Genomic DNA, 17,314 nt, shown 5'->3' with positions numbered 1-17,314 from the left:
ACACACGCAAATATACATACCTACACAGCTTTCCATGGTTTACCCCAGACGCTTCACATGCCTTGATTCAATCCACTGACAGCACGTCAACCCCGGTATACCACATCGCTCCAATTCGCTCTATTCCTTGCCCTCCTTTCACCCTCCTGCATGTTCAGGCCCCGATCACACAAAATCTTTTTCACTCCATCTTTCCACCTCCAATTTGGTCTCCCTCTTCTCCTTGTTCCCTCCACATCCAACACATATATCCTCTTGGTCAATCTTTCCTCACTCATCCTCTCCATATGCCCAAACCACTTCAAAACACCCTCTTCTGCTCTCTCAACCACGCTCTTTTTATTTCCACACATCTCTCTTACCCTTACGTTACTCACTCGATCAAACCACCTCACACCACACATTGTCCTCAAACATCTCATTTCCAGCACATCCATCCTCCTGTGCACAACTCTATCCATAGCCCACGCCTCGCAACCATACAACATTGTTGGAACCACTATTCCTTCAAACATACACATTTTTGCTTTCCGAGATAATGTTCTCGACTTCCACACATTCTTCAAGGCCCCCAGGATTATCGCCCCCTCCCCCACCCTATGATCCACCTCCGCTTCCATGGTTCCATCCGCTGCCAGATCCACTCCCAGATATCTAAAACACTTCACTTCCTCCAGTTTTTCTCCATTCAAACTCACCTCCCAATTGACTTGACCCTCAACCCTACTGTACCTAATAACCTTGCCCCTATTCACATTTACTCTTAACTTTCTTCTTCCACACACTTTTCCAAACTCAGTCACCAGCTTCTGCAGTTTCTCACATGAATCAGCCGCCAGCGCTGTATCATCAGCGAACAACAACTGACTCACTTCCCAAGCTCTCTCATCCCCAACAGACTTCATACTTGCCCCTCTTTCCAAAACTCTTGCATTTACCTCCCTAACAACCCCATCCATAAACAAATTAAACAACCATGGAGACATCACACACCCCTGCCGCAAACCTACATTCACTGAGAACCAATCACTTTCCTCTCTTCCTACACGTACACATGCCTTACATCCTCGATAAAAACTTTTCACTGCTTCTAACAACTTTCCTCCCACACCATATATTCTTAATACCTTCCACAGAGCATCTCTATCAACTCTATCATATGCCTTCTCCAGATCCATAAATGCTACATACAAATCCATTTGCTTTTCTAAGTATTTCTCACATACATTCTTCAAAGCAAACACCTGATCCACACATCCTCTACCACTTCTGAAACCACACTGCTCTGTTGAGTATTCCTGGTAAATTATATGGGAGGGTATTGATTGAGAGGGTGAAGGCATGTACAGAGCATCAGATATATATATATATATATATATATATATATATATATATATATATATATATATATATATATATATATATTCTTTCTTTTTTCAAACTATTCGCCATTTCCTGCATTAGCGAGGTAGCGTTAAGAACAGAGGACTGGGCCTTGAGGGAATATCCTCACCTGGCCCAATTCTCTGTTCCTTCTTTTGGAAAATTAAAAAAAAAAAAACGAGAGGGGAGGATTTCCAGCCCCCCGCTCCCTCCCCTTTTAGTCGCCTTCTACGACACGCAGGGAATACGTGGGAAGTATTCTTTCTCCCCTATCCCCAGGGATAATATATATATATATATATATATATATATATATATACTTGCTGCCTTTATTCATTCCTGCCGCCACCCCACCATACATGAAATAACACCCCCTCCCCCGCACGAGCATGAGGTAGGGCTAGAAAAAGACAACAAAGGTTACATTTGTTCACACTCAGTCTCTACCTGTTATGTATAATGTACCGAAACCACAGCTCCCTTTCCATATCCAGGCCCCACAGAACTTTCCATGGTTTATCCCAGATGCTTCACATGCCTTGGTTCAATTCATTGACAGCACGTCGACCCCGGTATACCACATCGTTCCAATTCACTCTATTCCTTACATGCCTTTCACCCTCCTGCATGTTCAGGCCCCAGTTACTCAAAATCTTTTTCACTCAATCCTTCCATCTCCAATTTGGTCTCCTACTTCTTGTTCCCTCCACCTCTGATACATACGTCCTCTTTGTCAGTCTTTCCTCAATCATTCTCTCCATGAGACCAAACCATTTCAATACATCCTCTTCTGCTCTTTCAACCACACTCCTTTTATTACCACACATCTCTCTTACCATTTCATTACTTACACGATCAAACCACCTCACACCACATACTGTCCTCAAACACCTCATTTCCAACACATCCATCCTCCTCGACACAACTCTATCTATAGCCCACACCTCGCAACCATATAACATTGTTGGAACCACTATTCCTTCAAGCATACCCATTTTTGCTTTCCGAGATAATGTTCTCGCCTTCCACACGTTCTTCAATGCTCCTAGAACCTTCGCCCCCTCCCCCCATCCTGTGACTCACCTCAAATTCCATGGTTCCATCCACTGCCAAATCCACTCCCAGATATCTAAATAACTTCACTTCCTCCAGTTTTTCTCCATTCAAACTTACCTCCCAATTGACTTGTCCCTTATCCCTACTGTACCTTGCTCTTATTTACATTTACTCTCAGCTTTCTTCTTTCACACACTTTACCAAAGTGAGTCACCAACTTCTGTAGTTTCTAACCTGAATTAGCCACCAGCGTTGTATCATCAGCGAACAATAACTGACTCACTTCCCAAGCCCTCTCATCCACGACAGACTGCATACTTGCTCCTCTCTCCAAAACTCTTGCATTCACCTCCTTAACAACCCCATCCATAAACAAATTAAACAACCATAGAGACATCCCATGCCCCTAGCACAAACCGACATTCACTGGGGACCAATCACTTTCGTCTCTTCCTACTCATACACATGCCTTACATCCCCTATAAAAACTTTTCGCTGCTTCTAGCAACTTGCCTCCCACACCATATACTCTTAATACCTTCCACAGAGCATCTCTATCAAGTCTATCATATGCCTGCCTTCTCCAGATCCATAAATGCTACATACAAATCCATTTATATACTAACATATACATTTATACACATGTTCATATCCATACCAACTGCCGTCATCCATTCCCATTGCCACTCTGCCACACACGAAACAGCATCACACCCAGCGAGGCAGAGCCAGGAACAGACAGAAAAGGCCACATTTGTTCACACTCAGTCTCTAGCTGTCATGTGTAATGCATCAAAACCACAGCTCCCACAGACCCTTCCATGGTTTACTCCAGACGCTTCACATGCCCTGGTTCAATCCATTGACAGCACATAACCCCAGTATACCACATTGCTCCAGTTCACTCAAATCCTTGCAAGCCTTTCAACCTCCTGTATGTTCAGGCCCCGATTCCTCAAAATCTTTTTCACTCCATCCTTCTACCTTCAATTTGGTCTCCGGCTTCTCCATCTTCCTTCCATCTCTGACAAATATATCCTCTTTGTCAATCTTTCCTCATTCATTCTCTCCATGTATCCAAACCATTTCAACATACCCTCTTCTGCTCTCTCAACCACACTCCTTTTATTACCACACATCTCTCTTACCCTTTCATTACTTACTCGATCAAACCATCTCACTAGCAAAATTTTTGTTCCTGGTAGTAGGTATTATTTCCTCATTGCTTGTGCATAAAATGTCTGCTTTTGTAACCAGGACAGTGATATTTTGAAATTTACCTATTTCCAACTGGACAATGGGCAAATTAGCACATCTATATTCACATAAAGTCAGAAAAACATCACATGAAACAAAATTAACATGTATTTACACTAATGTTATAAAAAAATTATCACAGAAGATTAAGAAGCATGTAGTTTTTCGAGATTTATACGTTGTACTGTAAATCACTTTCACAAATAAGACCCCAAATAAAGTCTTCCATCATGTTCTTGTTAAATCTTTCTAAGAAGTGGTCTTCAGTCTGGAATATCCTGGTGGAAGTGCTCACCTTGCTCCTTCAAATACACTCCCATGTCCTTCTTGAATTTTCAAGATGAGTATCATTGGATTTTGAGGTTAATTTGGCGGCCCATTTGCCATAGATCTCACCTTGCACCCCCAAATAGACTCCCATGTTCTCCTTGAATTTTATCAAGATGAGCATCATGGATATTGACTTTGAGGGACATCTTGCAGTCCATTTTCCTGTAGATCTTCACCATAGTCTCAACCAGCTCCACGTAGTTTTTGGCCTTGTAATTGCCCAGGAAGCCCCAAACCACTGCAACAAAGCTGTACCAAGCTGCTTTCTCTTTCCTAGTGAGTTCCTTGCACTCTAGGATCTTCTTTATCTATGGTCCAACAAAGATACCATCTTTGGCCCATGCCTCAGAGAGCTTAGGGAGGAAGTCTTGAAGGTACATCAAGGCTTCAGACTCCTTATCTAGAGCTGTGACAAATTGTTTCATAAGGCCAAATTTTATGTGCAGTGGTGGCATCAACATCTTCCAGGGGTCCACCAGTGGCTCCCACTTGATGTTGTTCATCCCCACAGAGAATTCAGTCCACTATGGCCAGTCCTGCCTGTGGTAGTGCACCACGGTGTCCCTGCTGTCCCAAAGGCAAAGACAGCAGGGAAACTAGGTAAAACTGCATTGAAGACCCATCAGGAATGCCACCATTTTGAAGTCTCATCATACTTCAAGGCATCTAGAAAGGTCTTGACACTGCTGTATTCTTCTTTGAGGTTACCGAGCGAGCCAAAGATGGGTACTTGTTCCCATTCTGGAGCAGCATGACTCTGAGGCTCCTGACTGAACCGTCGATAAAGAGGTGCCACTTGTTTGGGTTGCAGGCAATTCCAATTACCTCAAACAGACTGACTGCATTGTGGCACAGGCAGAGTCCATCTTGATGGAGAAGAAGCTGAAAAAACCTAGGTGGTACATCCTCTGATCTGCAATTTGCACACTTTCATCCAACAAGTTCCACTGATTGAGCCTAGACATCAAGAGCTTGGTAATGGACTTTGTGATGCCAAGATCTCTGATCAAGTCATTGAGGTCTTTTTGAGTGGGGTAGTATGGGTTTCTTTCCTCAGCTGCGACTCTGAAAGTGTAATTTGGATCTACAACCTCTTCCTCCCACTCTGACTCACTGGCACTAGGGAAATAGATGATGGAAGGTCCGGATACATGATAGCAGGTGTAGTCTTGCCAGTCTGATGTCAGGAAAGGTCCACCATGCAAAAGTAGAAATTGCTTGAGTGGTTGGTGGGTTCCTGTCAAATTCTTGGGATAGTGAACTTCATGGCTCTCTTTTCCCCTCTGAACCATTCTGCAATAGAACAATATGAAATTGTGATTATGAAAAAAAGAAAATTATATTTTCTTATTAATTTATTTCATCCATGATTAATGTGTAAGATTCTCAACATATTCCATATATTATTTTTGTTTTCAATAACAGTGAAGATTTAATGAAAAAAAATTATATTGAAAAAATTCTATAAAAATTTGTAAAATTCCACCATCCAAATGAGCAACAATAATCTATCTTACCTTCCAGATTTTTTTTGCAGTACTTGCAGGTGAAATGAGGTGCCCAGAATTTGGCTTGATTTCTACAAACATGCCGAAATATGCAATATAAGCTTCGCACATCTTAAGTGATGCAGCCATGGAGTACTTTTTTGCTTGTTTTGATAAATTGGCTGCAGACATAGCAAAATGTGTCTGCCAGATGCTTGCAGCCTCTTGAAGCCAACTCGGAAAAATGTATGAGCATGTATCTGCTTAGGCAGCTAGATCGAAACTGAACTGGTTGGCTTAAGGTTCTTATATTCATACTACTATCTATGTTACTGAAAACTTCTAGAAAGTTCTATATCAGCAATTCAGCACCGCATCTATCTAGAATGTTCTAAAAAAATAAGTAAATTTCAAAATATCACTATCCTGATTACAAAAGCAAAGTTTCAGGGGAATGATAGCCATTTTCTATACTTTTTAGACAATCAATTAAAAAAAACACTCATTACCTAGGAAATAAAAAAAAGTAAAAATTTGTTAAACAGTGTTATGTATTTGAATAAAATTACACACCTGCCAATGAAAATTCTTTACTCAAGTTAGCCTCTCACATGCACGTGGGTGTGAGGCATGCAAGAAGGAGAGGACATAGGAGTGATGTACTATACCATGGCATATGAAGCAACCAAGGGAAACCATGAAAAGATTTGTAGGGCCTGGTTATGGATGGAGGGTTCCAGTTTTGATGCATTTATACATGACTGCTAGAGAGTGGATGGGAGGAAATGAGTTCATTTCTTTGCCTATTCCTGACACTATCTCAGTAACACTGGAAACAGTGAACAAGTATGAAAGAAAATCACTACGAGTTCACCATGCAAGTGTTCATCTCCCTGGATTCAGACCAAATGTTAGCCATGACGTAATGTGGCTGATGATGGAAGAACTGCAGGTGTTGGGATAAGGTACTTTTTCTGATAAGCAGTAACCTGAGGTTGATTCTGAGCCAATTTTTAAACATTCTATGAAAAATTCTGATTTCCATTTGCATCCATATCTTTGGCACACAACAAACATAAAGGTATTCAAAATATCTATTCTCAGTCTAACAGTTTTAATCTACTATATCACAATTACATCAACTTTTAAATCTGACGGTACTGTTGCTGGAAGTTATCATTAGGAGCCAACAGCTGGCATTTACGAGTGGCTGTTTTGTGATGTCTGAGCTACTTAAAAATCATGTGAATTTTGCTAATTAGCATGCTAAAAGAATCACAAAATTAACTTTACAGTATAGAAATTACCATATCAAAAGAATCAGCTACAATATGCCATACGCAAAGAAACTTTATGTACAACAATGATTGTGCCCAAAGAAGACATTAAAGACACCAAAGAAATACAAAGGAATTTAAACAGCAATAGACCATTGAATCCTTTTGAGGCTTTTGTAATAGAGGAAGAGATCTGAAACTCACAGATCAGTGTGACATGAGTAAAAAGACATACATTTGAAAGAGGAAAATATTGTAAACTTTTAATGTAACTAAGAAGGTGCAACTTACGTTACTTGTAGATCTGAAGCAAAATATCTATCTAGTCTATTCTTATATGCACCTATGGTACTGCTTTCAAATACTCTCATTGGTAAGTCATTCCAAGTATCAATGATCCTACTGAAGCTGTATTTCACCTCATTCAAAGTAAAATGTTTGCACAAGTTTGTAACCATTACTATTTGTGAAATAGGACAAATCTATTTGTAAGTAGCATATTAGATTAAAATTAATGTAGCTTTTGATAATTCTGAATAACTGAATTAGACCACCTCTTAACCCTCTCTATTCTAAGCTAAATTGATGCGAGTCAGTTCAAATAGGATGTGTTTCTCAATCCATGAATCATCATGGAAGCTAGTCTCTGTACTCTCTCTATTCTATCTACATCTTTTTCAATCAGGGTGACCAAAACTAAACACATTATTCAAGCTAGTGTTGCATCAGTGAGGATAATTTCCCAAGATTTACATTAGACAGCCAGACAGCCCTATCTACAAATCCAGGAATTTTGTTCTTTTTAAATGCTTTGTGCATTACTCACCTGACTTTAGATAACCAGAGATGATTACAACTAAGTCCTTCTACTTATTTACCTTTGATAATTCAATAGAATTCATAATGTAGCTTTCTTTTTTGTTTTTACCATCGATATATAAATCTTTGAGCTTATCAATATTAAAATTCATTTATCACCCACAAGCCTATTTGTTTGTCTATGTTCGTTGGATATGGTAGAAATTCAACATTTGTATCATCTAAGAATTTTTATATCTTACAATGCATCCCATTATCAATATCATTAACATATATGAGAAAAAGAACCAATCCTCAGACTGATCCTTGTGGTACATCAGACGAGTGGCTTTTTTCACACCTGCTTCCTGTAATAGTGTGGTAGTGCCATAAACACATGAAGAATGGTCTCAATTGTTCCAATCCACACCCTAACTGTGATGTATAAAGAACTGACAGCAGAACCCCTATCCTCGGGCAAGCCCCACAGACCACTGCATGGTTTCTCCTGACCAATTCTTATGTCCTGGTTTAGACTACTGACAACACATTGTCCCCTGCATACTATCCCTCCAATTCTCTATCTCCTAAATGACTCTTGCCTTCCTACATGTTCAAGCCCAGTTAACTTAAAGCCCCCTTCACTCTATCATTCCATCTCTGTCTTAGTTTCTCCAAGGGTCAAGACATACCTGTCTAATGTGTGGATTAGTCCACGTGGGATGTGCTGTAGTTGGTGGAGAAGATGACTTCGTTATGCGTGTGATACTTGATGATGCCTGGGATGTGAGAGGTGTAGCCTGTGGAGTGCTGGGAGAATAACTTGTCAGAGGTGAGGCACCTGCTTCATATCCACTGTAAACCACCCCTTGGGTACTACTTGGTCGCCCAGAGCCTGAGGAATTAGAAACAAAAGATGAATCAAATGAACGATGAAATTTACTTATCCAATCTACTGTAAAAAGCTTCATTCCCAGTTCTGTGCATTGTATTAAGTAAATACCACTTATGACTTCACTTGTACATATTCACAAGTCATGTCCAGATTGTTGCATTAAAACATGACCTTCCATGCTATTCTATACACTTCTTACTATTTCACTCTACAAAACTAAGTTTACACCACTTCCATGCACAGAATGCTTCCATGAATCTAATCCCAAATCAACCTATGGCATCTCCAACTGAAATATTTCTTTTTCTTTTTTCTTTCATACTTTTTTACTTTTTCTCATGTTAATATGGTAGCTCCAGGAATAGAAAAGGCCTCATTAGCTTACATCCATTCTGTAACTGTCATGTGTGAAACATTTCCATCCCAAATAAATTATCTCACTTTGTATATCCATCTCTTCTCCAGTCCTAATGCGGGAGACAGCGACAAAGTATAATGAATAAATAAATGAATATCAAGAACACTTTGAATATCAAAAAACAGCAAAAAAGAAAGTTTTCATAAATATGTAATTACATGTACATCATAGTTTAAGTGTAAATTTAGGAGTTACTATATAGGTACATTCTACACTATTGGACTCAAAATTTGAGCTCCATACAATAATGGTAATGTAAAATCATACTATATGACCAAACTGCATGGTGTTCACTTGAATTTTAATCTCAACATTTTGATATCAAAATAATGTAGAGATTCAATGTCACGCTGTTTTGATACTAGAAAAATGTTAAGATACTTAAACCATTATCTAAATAAATATCAAAATAAAGGCATTAACCCTTTCAGGGTTAACGTAACTGGGTGCTACTGTCCTCAATCAGGGAACATGCCCCACACTACAAGTTGAATTTTGCATGCTCTTTGCAGTCCGCCATGGGAGCTACCCAGAGGCCTCAGTAGCTTGTAAGCTACTGAGACTGCTTTTTCTAGGGACACATCATGCCTGTGCCACCTACTGCTATCTCTAGTGCCCATGTTGCCCTTACTTAGGAACAGAAAATTAGATATTTTTCTTAACCTTGATAGAGTTGTCTTTATTCTAGGGAGATAAAAGAGTTTATACATTTTTGGTGCATCTTTTCATAAATCAGATAAAGAAATTATTTGGCTATTTTTTGTGTAATGGGGAGCCTGATAAAAATCTACTACAAACTGAAAGGGTTGAAAACCTTATTCAAGGGTGATACATCCAATGTCTCAGATGAACAAATGCAAAGGGCATCCATCAATATGTACTGGGTTATAATAAAATACTATATCTGAAAACCACTTTTGATATTATTTCTAGTAGAGCAAAATATAAAGAAATGACACAGCTTAGCATACAGATTCACAAAAGAATTATACCTATTTATTCATAAGTCCAAACAAGCTAAAACAAATGAACTTACTGTGGATGTGTGACTGGATCATATGGGGGTACAGGTCACGTTGTCGTTGCAAAGAGTATTCTAGACCTGGCTGATGGGTAGAGTATTGGCTGTTTAATGAACTGACCTCCTGCTGTTCAGATGCACTGCCACTCATTTCACTTCCACCTTGTATAGTTCTGTAAGATGGACGTGTGAGTATTAAACATTATTCTTAATCAGTTTTGTAAAAGAGATTATATAACTTATAACCCTTGACATACTACAAAATTTTCTGAGCAAATGACAATATAAATTCCTTGGTGTTGTTGAATCAAAATTAAAATCTTAAAGCTATGAGAGTCCTTCAGACTTATACTGGTGAGGTGAGGACTAAGGAATGGTGTTTTTCAACCAAGTTGAGCCAGAGTAGATTAAAAAGAAATTTCTAAAGATGTATAAAAGAAAGAGGTAAGAGGTCACGAGAAAGGTGCTAGAGGTTAAAAAGAGGGCAAATGAGAGTTGGGGTGAGAGAGTATCATCAAATTTTAGGGAGGTAAAAAGATGTTTTGGATGGAGGTAAATAAAGTGCCTAAGACAAGAAAACAAATGGGAACATTGGTGAAGATGGCAAATGGGGAGGTAATAACAAGTAGTGGTGAAGTGAGAGGGAGGCAGAGTGAGTATTTTGAAGGTTTGTTGAATGTGTTTGATGATAAAGCAGAAAATATAGGGTGTTTTGGACGAGGTGGTGTGCGAAGTGAGAGGGTCAGGAAGAATGATTTGGTAAACAGAGAAGAGGTAGTGAAAGCTCTGGGGAAGATGAAAGCCAGCAAGGCAAAGGGTTTGGATGGTATTCCTGTGGAATTTATCAAAACAGGGGGTGACTGGTTGGTGAGGATATTCAATATATGTATGGTTCATGGTGAAGTACCTGAGGATTGGCGGAATGCATTTGTACAAAGGCAAAGGGGATAAAGGTGAGTGTTCAAATTACTGAGGTATAAGTTTATTAAGTATTCCTGGGAAATTATATGGGAGGGTATTGATTAAGAGGGTCAAGGCATTTACAGATAATCAGTTTGGGGAAGAGCAGTGTGGTTACAGAAGTGTTAGAGGATGTGTGGATTAGGTGTCTGCTTTGAAGAATGTACATGAGAAATACTTAGAAAAGCAGATGGATTTGCATGTAGCATTTATGGATCAGGAGAAGGCATATGATAAGAGTTGATAGAGATGCTCTGTGGAAGGTACTAAGAGTATATGGTGTGGGAGGTAAGTTGTTAGAAGCAGTGAAAAGCTTTTATTGAGGATGTAAGAATGTGTAGAGTAGGAAGAGAGGAAAGTGATTAGTTCTCAGTGAACGTCGGTTTGCGGCAGGGGTGCATGATGTCTCCATGGTTGTTTGATTTGTTTATGGATGTGGTTGTTGGGGAGGTGAATGCAAGAGTTTTGGAGAGAGGGGCAAGTATGCAGTCTGTTGGGGATGAGAAGGCTTGGGAAGTGAGTTAGTTGTTGTTCGCTGATGATATAGCGCTGGTGGCTGATTCGAGTGAGAAACTGCTGAAGTTGGTGACTGAGTTTGGTAAGGTGTGTGAAAGAAGAAAGCTGAGAGTAAATGTGAATAAGAGCAAGGTTATCAGGTTCAGTAGGGTTGAGGGACAAGTAAATTGGGAAGTAAGTTTGAATGGAGAAAAACTGGAGGAAGGGAACTGTTTTAGATATCTGGGAATGGATTTGGCAGCGGATGAAACCATGGAAGCGGAAGTGAATCACAGGGTGGGGGAGGGGGCAAAGGTTCTGGGAGCATTGAAGAGTGTGTGGAATGTGAGAATGTTATCTTGGAAAACAAAAAAGGGTACGTTTGAAGGAATAGTGGTTCCCATAACGTTATACAGTTGTGAGGCATGGGCGATAGATAGAGTTGTGCAGAGGAGGGTGGACATGTTGGAAATGAGATGTTTGAGGACAATATGTGGTGCGAGGTGGTTTGATCGAATAAATAATAATAGGGTAAGAGAGATGTGTGGTAATAAAAAGAGTGTGGTTGAGAGAGCAGAAGAGGGTGTTTTGAAATGGTTTGGTCACATGGAGAGAATGAGTGAGGAAAGATTGACCAAGAGGATATATGTGTCTGAGGTGGAGGGAACGAGGAGAAGTTGGAGACCAAATTGGAGGTGGAAAGATGGAGTGAAAAAGATTTTGAGTGAATGGGGCCTGAACATGCAGGAGGGTGAAAGGTGTGCAAGGAATAAAGTGAATTGGAAAGATGTGGTATACTGGGGTCGATGTGCTGTCAATGGATTGAACCAGGAAATGTGAAGCGTCTGTGGTAAACCATGGAAAGTTCTGTGGGGCCTGGATGTGGAAAGGGAGCTGTGGTTTTGGTGCATTATTACATGACACCTAGAGACTGAGTGTGAATGAATGGGGCCTTTGTTGTCTTTTCCTAGTGCTACCTCGCAGACATGAAGGGGGAGGGGGTTGTTATTTCATGTGTGGTGAGGTGGCGATGGGAATGAATAAAGGCAGACAGTATGAATTATGTACATGTGTATATATGTATACATCTGTGTGTGTATATATATGTATACGTTGAGATGTATCGGTATGTATATTTGCGTGTGAGGACGTGCATGTATATACATGTGTATGTGGGTGGGTTTACCCATTCTTTCGTCTGTTTCCTTGCGCTACCTCGCTAACGCGGGAGACAGCGACAAAGCAAAATAAATAAATAAATACATAAAAAGATGTTTTGGAAGGAGGTAAATAAAGTGTGTAAGATGAGGGAACAAATGGGAACTTCAGTGAAGGGGGCTTATGGGGAGGTAATAACAAGTAGTGGTGATGTGAGAAGGAGATGGAGTGAGTATTTTGAAGGTTTGTTGAATGTGTTTGATGATAGAGTGGCAGATATAGGGTGCTTTGGTCGAGGTGGTGTGCAAAGTGAGAGGGTTAGGGAAAATGATTTGGTAAACAGAGAAGAGGTAGTAGAAGCTTTGCGGAAGATGAAAGCCAGCAAGGCAGCGGGTCTGGATGGTATTGCAGTGGAATTTATTAAAAAAGGGGGTGACTGTATTGTTGACTGGTTGGTAGGGTTATTTAATATATGTATGATTCATGGTGAGGTGCCTGAGGATTGGTGGAATGCTTGCATAGTGCCATTGTACAAAGGCAAAGGGGATAAAATTACAGAGGTATAAGTTTGTAGAGTATTGCTGGGAAATTATATGGGAGGGTATTGATTGAGAGGGTGAAGGCATGTACAGAGCATCAGATTGGGGAAGAGCAGTGTGGTTTCAGAAGTGGTAGAGGATGTGTGGATCAGGTGTTTGCTTTGAAGAATGTATGTGAGAAATACTTAGAAAAGCAAATGGATATGTATGTAGCATTTATGGATCTGGAGAAGGTATATGATAGAGTTGATAGAGATGCTCTGTGGAAGGTATTAAGAATATATGGTGTGGGAGGCAAGTTGTTAGAAGCAGTGAAAAGTTTTTATCGAGGATGTTAGGCATGTGTACGTGCAGGAAGAGAGGAAAGTGATTGGTTCTCAGTGAATGTAGGTTTGCGGCAGGGGTGTGTTATGTCTCTATGGTTGTTTAATTTGTTTTAGGATGGGGTTGTTAGGGAGGTGAATGCAAGAGTTTTGGAAAAAGGAGCAAGTATGCAATCTGTTGTGGATGAGAGAGCTTGGGAAGTGAGTCAGTTGTTGTTCCCTGATGATACAGTGCTGGTGGCTGATTCATATGAGAAACTGCAGAAGCTGGTGACTGAGTTTGGTAAAGTGTGTGAAAGAAGGTAGCTGAGAGTAAATGTGAATAAGAGCAAGGTTATTAGGTACAGTAGGGCTGAGGGTCAAGTCAATTGGGAGGTAAGTTTGAATGGAGAAAAACTGGAGGAAGTGAAGTGTTTAAGATATCTGGGAGTGGATTTGGCAGCGGATGGAACCATGGAAGCGCAAGTGAATCATAGGGTGGGGGAGGGGGCGAAAATTCTGGGAGCGTTGAAGAATGTGTGGAAGTCGAGAACATTATCTCGGAAAGCAAAAATGGGTATGTTTGAAGGAATGGTGGTTCCAACAATGTTATATGGTTGCGAGGCATGGGCTATGGATAGAGTTGAGCGGAGGAGGATGGATGTGCTGGAAATGAGATGCTTGAGGACAATATGTGGTGTGAGGTGGTTTGATCGAGTAAGTAATAATAGGGTAAGAGAGATGTGCGGTAATAAGTAGTATGGTTGAGAGAGCAGAAGAGGGTGTTTTGAAATGGTTTGGGCACATGGAGAGAATGAGTGAGGAAAGATTGACCAAGAGGATATATGTGTCGGAGGTGGAGGGAACGAGGAGAAGTGGGAGACCAAATTGGAGGTGGAAAGATGGAGTGAAAAAGATTTTGTGTGATCGGGGCCTGAACATGCAGGAGGGTGAAGGGAGGGCAAGGAATAGAGTGAATTGGATCGATGTGGTATACCGGGGTTGACGTGCTGTCAGTGGATTGAATCAGGGCATGTGAAGCGTCTGGGGTAAACCATGGAAAGTTGTGTGGGGCCTGGATGTGGAAAGGGAGCTGTGGTTTCGGGCATTATTGTATGACAGCTAGAGACTGAGTGTGAACGAATGGGGCCTTTGTTGTCTTTTCCTAGTGCTACCTCATACACATGAGGGGGGAGGGGGATGGTATTCCATGTGTGGCGAGGTGGCGATGGGAATGAATAAAGGCAGACAGTGTGAATTGTGTGCATGGGTATATATGTATGTGTCTCTGTGTGTATATATATGTGTACATTGAGATGTATAGGTATGTATATTTGCGTGTGTGGACGTGTATGTATATACATTGTGTATGGGGGTGGGTTGGGCCATTTCTTTCGTCTGTTTCCTTGCGCTACCTCGCAAACGTGGGAGACAGCGACAAAGCAAAATGATAAATAATAATATAATATTTTTTTCTATTATTTTGCTTTGTCCCTGTCTCCCGCGTTTGCGAGGTAGTGCAAGGAAACAGACGAAAGAAATGGCCCAACCCACCCCCATACACAATGTATATACATACACGTCCACACACGCAAATATACATACCTATACATCTCAATGTACACATATATATACACACACAGACACATACATATATACCCATGCACACAATTCACACTGTCTGTCTTTATTCATTCCCATCGCCACCTCGCCACACATGGAATACCATCCCCCTCCCCCCTCATGTGTATGAGGTAGCACTAGGAAAAGACAACAAAGGCCCCATTCGTTCACACTCAGTCTCTAGCTGTCATACAATAATGCCCGAAACCACAGCTCCCTTTCCACATCCAGGCCCCACACAACTTTCCATGGTTTACCCCAGACGCTTCACATTCCCTGATTCAATCCACTTACAGCACGTCACCCCGGTATACCACATCGATCCAATTCACTCTATTCCTTGCCCTCCTTTCACCCTCCTGCATGTTCAGGCCCCGATCACTCAAAATCTTTTTCACTCCATCTTTCCACCTCTAATTTGGTCTCCCACTTCTCCTCGTTCCCTCCACCTCCGACACATATATCCTCTTGGTCAATCTTTCCTCACTCATTCTCTCCATGTGCCCAAACCATTTCAAAACACCCTCTTCTGCTCTCTCAACCACACTCTTTTTATTTCCACACACCTCTCTTACCCTTACATTACTTACTCGATCAAACCACCTCACACCACACATTGTCCTCAAACACCTCATTTCCAGCACATCCACCCTCCTGCGCACAACTCTATCCATAGCCCACGCTTCGCAACCATACAACATTGTTGGAACCACTATTTCTTCAAACATACCCATTTTAGCTTTCCGAGATAATGTTCTCGACTTCCACACATTTTTCAAGGCTCCCAGAATTTTCACCCCCTCCCCCACCCTATGATTCACTTCCGCTTCCATGGTTCCATCCACTGCCACATCCACTCCCAGATATCTAAAACACTTTACTTCCTCCAGTTTTTCTCCATTCAAACTTACCTCCCAATTGACTTGACCCTCAACCCTACTGTACCTAATTACCTTGCTCTTATTCACATTTACTCTTAACTTTCTTCTTTCACACACTTTACCAAACTCAGTCACCAGCTTCTGCAGTTTCTCACATGAATCAGCCACCAGCGCTGTATCATCAGCGAACAAAAACTGACTCACTTCCCAAGCTCTCTCATCCACAACAGACTTCATACTTGCCCCTTTCCAAAACTCTTGCATTCACCTCCCTAACAACCCCATCCATAAACAAACAACCATGGAGACATCACACACCCCTGCCGCAAACCTACATTCACTGAGAACCAATCACTTTCCTCTCTTCCTACACATACACATGCCTTACATCCTCGATAAAAACTTTTCACTGCTTCTAACAACTTGCCTCCCACACCATACATATATATATACATACATACATACATATATATATATATATATATATATATATATATATATATATATATATATATATATATATATATATATATATATCTTTCTATATATATATATATATATTATCCCTGGGGATAATATATATATATATATATATATATATATATATATATATATATATATATATATATATATATATATATATATTATATATATTATCCCTGAGGATAGGGGATTAAGAATACTTCCCACGTATTCCCTGCGTGTCGTAGAAGGCGACTAAAAGGGGAGGGAGCGGGGGGGCTGGAAATCCTCCCCTCTCTTTTTTTTTTTTTCATTTTCCAAAAGAAGGAACAGAGGGGGCCAGGTGAGGATATTCCAAAGAAGGCCCAGTCCTCTGTTCTTAACGCTACCTCACTAACGCGGGAAATGGCGAATAGTTTAAAAGAAAAAGAAAAGAAAATATATATATATATTATATTTTTTTTTTTTTTATTATACTTTGTCGCTGTCTCCCGCGTTTGCGAGGTAGCGCAAGGAAACAGACGAAAGAAATGGCCCAACCCCCCCACATACACATGTATATACATACGTCCACACACGCAAATATACATACCTACACAGCTTTCCATGGTTTACCCCAGACGCTTCACATGCCCTGCTTCAATCCACTGACAGCACGTCAACCTCGGTATACCACATCGCTCCAATTCACTCTATTCCTTGCCCTCCTTTCACCCTCCTGCATGTTCAGGCCCCGATCACACAAAATCTTTTTCACTCCATCTTTCCACCTCCAATTTGGTCTCCCTCTTCTCCTTGTTCCCTCCACCTCCGACACATATATCCTCTTGGTCAATCTTTCCTCACTCATCCTCTCCATGTGCCCAAACCACTTCAAAACACCCTCTTCTGCTCTCTCAACCATGCTCTTTTTATTTCCACACATCTCTCTTACCCTTACGTTACTCACTCGATCAAACCACCTCACACCAC

The 17,314-nt window shown here is 40.7% G+C and overlaps 1 protein-coding gene across 10 annotated transcripts in view; it reads right to left on the bottom strand.

Annotated features, from left to right (window-relative positions):
- The window catches only part of tgo (Aryl hydrocarbon receptor nuclear translocator homolog tgo), a 942,634-nt gene that overhangs the window by 45,864 nt on the left and 879,456 nt on the right, over positions 1–17,314 (bottom strand). For all 10 annotated transcript variants that reach the window (XM_071670630.1, XM_071670447.1, XM_071670539.1 and 7 more), the window contains 2 exons: positions 9,938–10,095; positions 8,281–8,483 (listed from right to left, as the gene is read on the bottom strand). In XM_071670630.1, the coding sequence (XP_071526731.1) occupies positions 8,281–8,483; positions 9,938–10,095 (361 nt within the window). The remainder of the gene's footprint in view (positions 1–8,280; positions 8,484–9,937; positions 10,096–17,314) is intronic.

Source organism: Panulirus ornatus, chromosome 1 (genome assembly GCF_036320965.1).
Source record: "Panulirus ornatus isolate Po-2019 chromosome 1, ASM3632096v1, whole genome shotgun sequence".
In the NCBI taxonomy this organism is placed as follows: Eukaryota; Metazoa; Arthropoda; class Malacostraca; order Decapoda; family Palinuridae; genus Panulirus; species Panulirus ornatus.
This window is presented reverse-complemented; position numbering and strand designations above follow the sequence as displayed.